The sequence below is a fragment of the Ricinus communis genome, chromosome 8 (genome assembly GCF_019578655.1).
Source record: "Ricinus communis isolate WT05 ecotype wild-type chromosome 8, ASM1957865v1, whole genome shotgun sequence".
NCBI classification, from domain to species: Eukaryota; Viridiplantae; Streptophyta; class Magnoliopsida; order Malpighiales; family Euphorbiaceae; genus Ricinus; species Ricinus communis.
The window spans coordinates 7,980,768-7,983,350 of record NC_063263.1 but is presented as its reverse complement, the minus strand read 5'-3'; the positions used below and the strand labels follow the sequence as shown (position 1 = coordinate 7,983,350).

General features: G+C 34.4%; 1 protein-coding gene across 1 annotated transcript; it reads right to left on the bottom strand.

The window, feature by feature from the left end:
* Positions 1–259: 259 nt before the first annotated feature.
* Positions 260–2,262, bottom strand: LOC8266399 (dof zinc finger protein DOF3.1). The gene has a single exon (XM_002534077.4). It carries the CDS (start codon positions 1,296–1,298, stop codon positions 549–551), a length of 750 nt encoding a protein of 249 aa, XP_002534123.2. The 5' UTR covers positions 1,299–2,262; the 3' UTR covers positions 260–548.
* Between the last annotated feature and the right edge of the window lie 321 nt (positions 2,263–2,583).

The following is a 2,583-nucleotide window of genomic DNA, read 5'->3' as shown; positions in this document are numbered from 1 at the left end:
AAATTTTATTCTATTAAGTGATAAGTAGCTCAATCCCATTTAATATTAAGGTAATTCTATTTCTGCCTATCGATTTATAAGTGACCAAGAATTACATACAAAAAAAGGGTCAATCCATGTGTTTTTCTATCATCAAATTTGCATGTAAATCTATTTGTGCTGCTAGTGCTCCTGTAATTGATATATAAATATAACTAAGATAGCACAAATTGTAATTAACTATATAATAAGAACTATCAAGAAAATGGAAAGCCAGAAGAAGAACAAATCCCCTTGCATTATCACTAATCAAGACAATGATTAATAGTTATAATATAAACTAAGGTCTTTCTTTATCCACACCAAGGAGCATTTCTAATCTGTAGAAGTCTTTTTCTCTTTCTGTTCCTTCATATGTGAATAATTTTTCAAAAGAAAACCCACACAAAAAACACCCAAGAAAAAGGGAAAAAAGCCATATCATATCCCATGGGATGATCAACAACACCATCATTTTTTAATAGAATAAAGATTAAAGATTAACCCAAATAATTCTTTATGCGCCCTCCCTATTGGAAACTAGAACCTGGAGTGTAAATGGCAAGATCAGGCCACCCATTACTATTTCCCCACTCACCACTCTGCAAGTAATTTTCAACACCGCCACCGCCACCTCCTCCTCCACCACCAGCCTCACCTCCCCCGCCACTGCCATTATTATTACTGCCTTGTACATCTAAATTCGGATTCTGACCTGAATTCAAATCCTCAGCAAACCCACCAATTTGAACCATTTTTAGACTCGACCCAGTTGGATTCAGACCATCAAAAAAACCTCCATACTGACCGTTTGACGACAAGAGCGAGCTAAAGCTCCCACCTAAATCCAATATCTTCCTTTCTTGATCAGCTTCCAACCCATACATACGGGTCGGATCAACCATATCCGAATTCCCATTACCCAATAAATGAGAATTCGATGTTGCTGTTGTAGTTGATGTGGATGAAGATGATGCTGCATCAGGCACCCGTCTGTTAATCCGGTTCGGATCATCGCTCGGATCCGGGTTTGAACGTTTAGTGTTTGATGAACGTTTAGTGTTTTTCCTGCTGCCACCACCGACTGGGATGTTCCTTAAAGCACCACCTTTAGTCCAGTACCTTCTACAATTCTTGCAAAAATGGCGAGGTTGAGACAAATTATAGTTGTTGTAGTAGCAGAATTTGGTGTTGTTGGAGTCGCAACGTGGACACTTTAGCTGTTCTTGCTCTGGAAATTGTGGTTTCATTTGTTGGAATGCTGTTGATGGATCTTGCATGTTTCTTGCTTGTCTTAAAGACCAAGAAATTGATTTTTTTTTTTTTAAAGAAAAAAGAGAAATACGGGTTTTTGCAACCAAAAGGAATGCTTAAGAGATTAGTATTTTTGTAATAAAGTTACGATTTTTAAAAGGATTTGGTGTGTTGGAAGAGAAAAGATTTAAACTTTTAGTTCTTTAAGCAAGTTTTGCCATTTGAACTGGGTACTTCATGTTCTTGATTGGGTTTTTAAGAATAAATTAATGGTTTTTAAAGAATTTGAAGAGCTTGGTTTGATTTCAACAATTAATTGGGCAAGAACAAAATTCAAAAGACTTGAACTTTTTTTGAATTCTTTAACTAAGTTTATGATGATTTGAACTGGGAATTTGAGGTTCGTGATCAGGCAAAAACTTAACAAAGAGTTAAAGAAAGGTTATGAAGTGGAAAATAGGCAAAACAGGAAACAGATTAAGAGTCATAGACGACAAAAAAGTTCCGATATTTTTATAGACGCAGACATGATTTTTCTTGTTCCCTTTCTTTCAAGAAACTGAAGAAAAGATCATCATGTCCACGAAGTCATCTGCCAAACAAAAACCCAAAACAACAGAAAATTTCTTTAAACAAAAACAGTTGTCAGTTCTTCTCCTTCTAAGTTCTTGGAACGAAGCACAGATAACAGAACACAGAAACCAGAAAGAGAAAGATGGGATTTTCAAGGAGACTGAAACTGACCCAAAAGACAAGTTTTTCTTTTCTTGTTTTTGTGCTAAAACTTTTGATTACGCATTTAAAAAAAAAAAATCAGAGCTGTGTAGAAAATTTGAGAAAGATATTCGAAAGTTGAAAAGCTTAAGACGAAAGAAGAAGAAGAAGAAGAAGAAAAAAAGAAGGGAGGATCTATGCGTTTGTGTTTACGCGTGAGAGCGACCACTCAAGTGAAGACTTCAAATAGAGAAAGCACAAAATAATAATAATAATAATCAAACACTTTGGGTTTCAAGCAGACAGTGACTAAACTTGTATTAATGATAAAAGAAACTTACTTTCGGATTAAAATAATACTAATTAGTAACAAAAACAATAATTCTCTATGCTTAACGATCCTTTTTAGAAGGCATAATAACTGAACTAAACTTGTTTTTGTTTGCAGAACTTTGAAGAAGAATATAATATTCTTTATACTTGGCAATTGGAATGGAGCAAATGTCAAAACCCAATTTACTTCATTTACAATTGTCAGATGCAATTTGTAAGCTATAAATGTTAGTAAGAAAAGAATAATAATCAATTTCAGTAAAA

Bases quoted from the DNA above. Each gene is read 5' to 3' on its own strand.
- LOC8266399 (XM_002534077.4), bottom strand. From the start codon at position 1,298: ATGCAAGATCCATCAACAGCATTCCAACAAATGAAACCACAATTTCCA.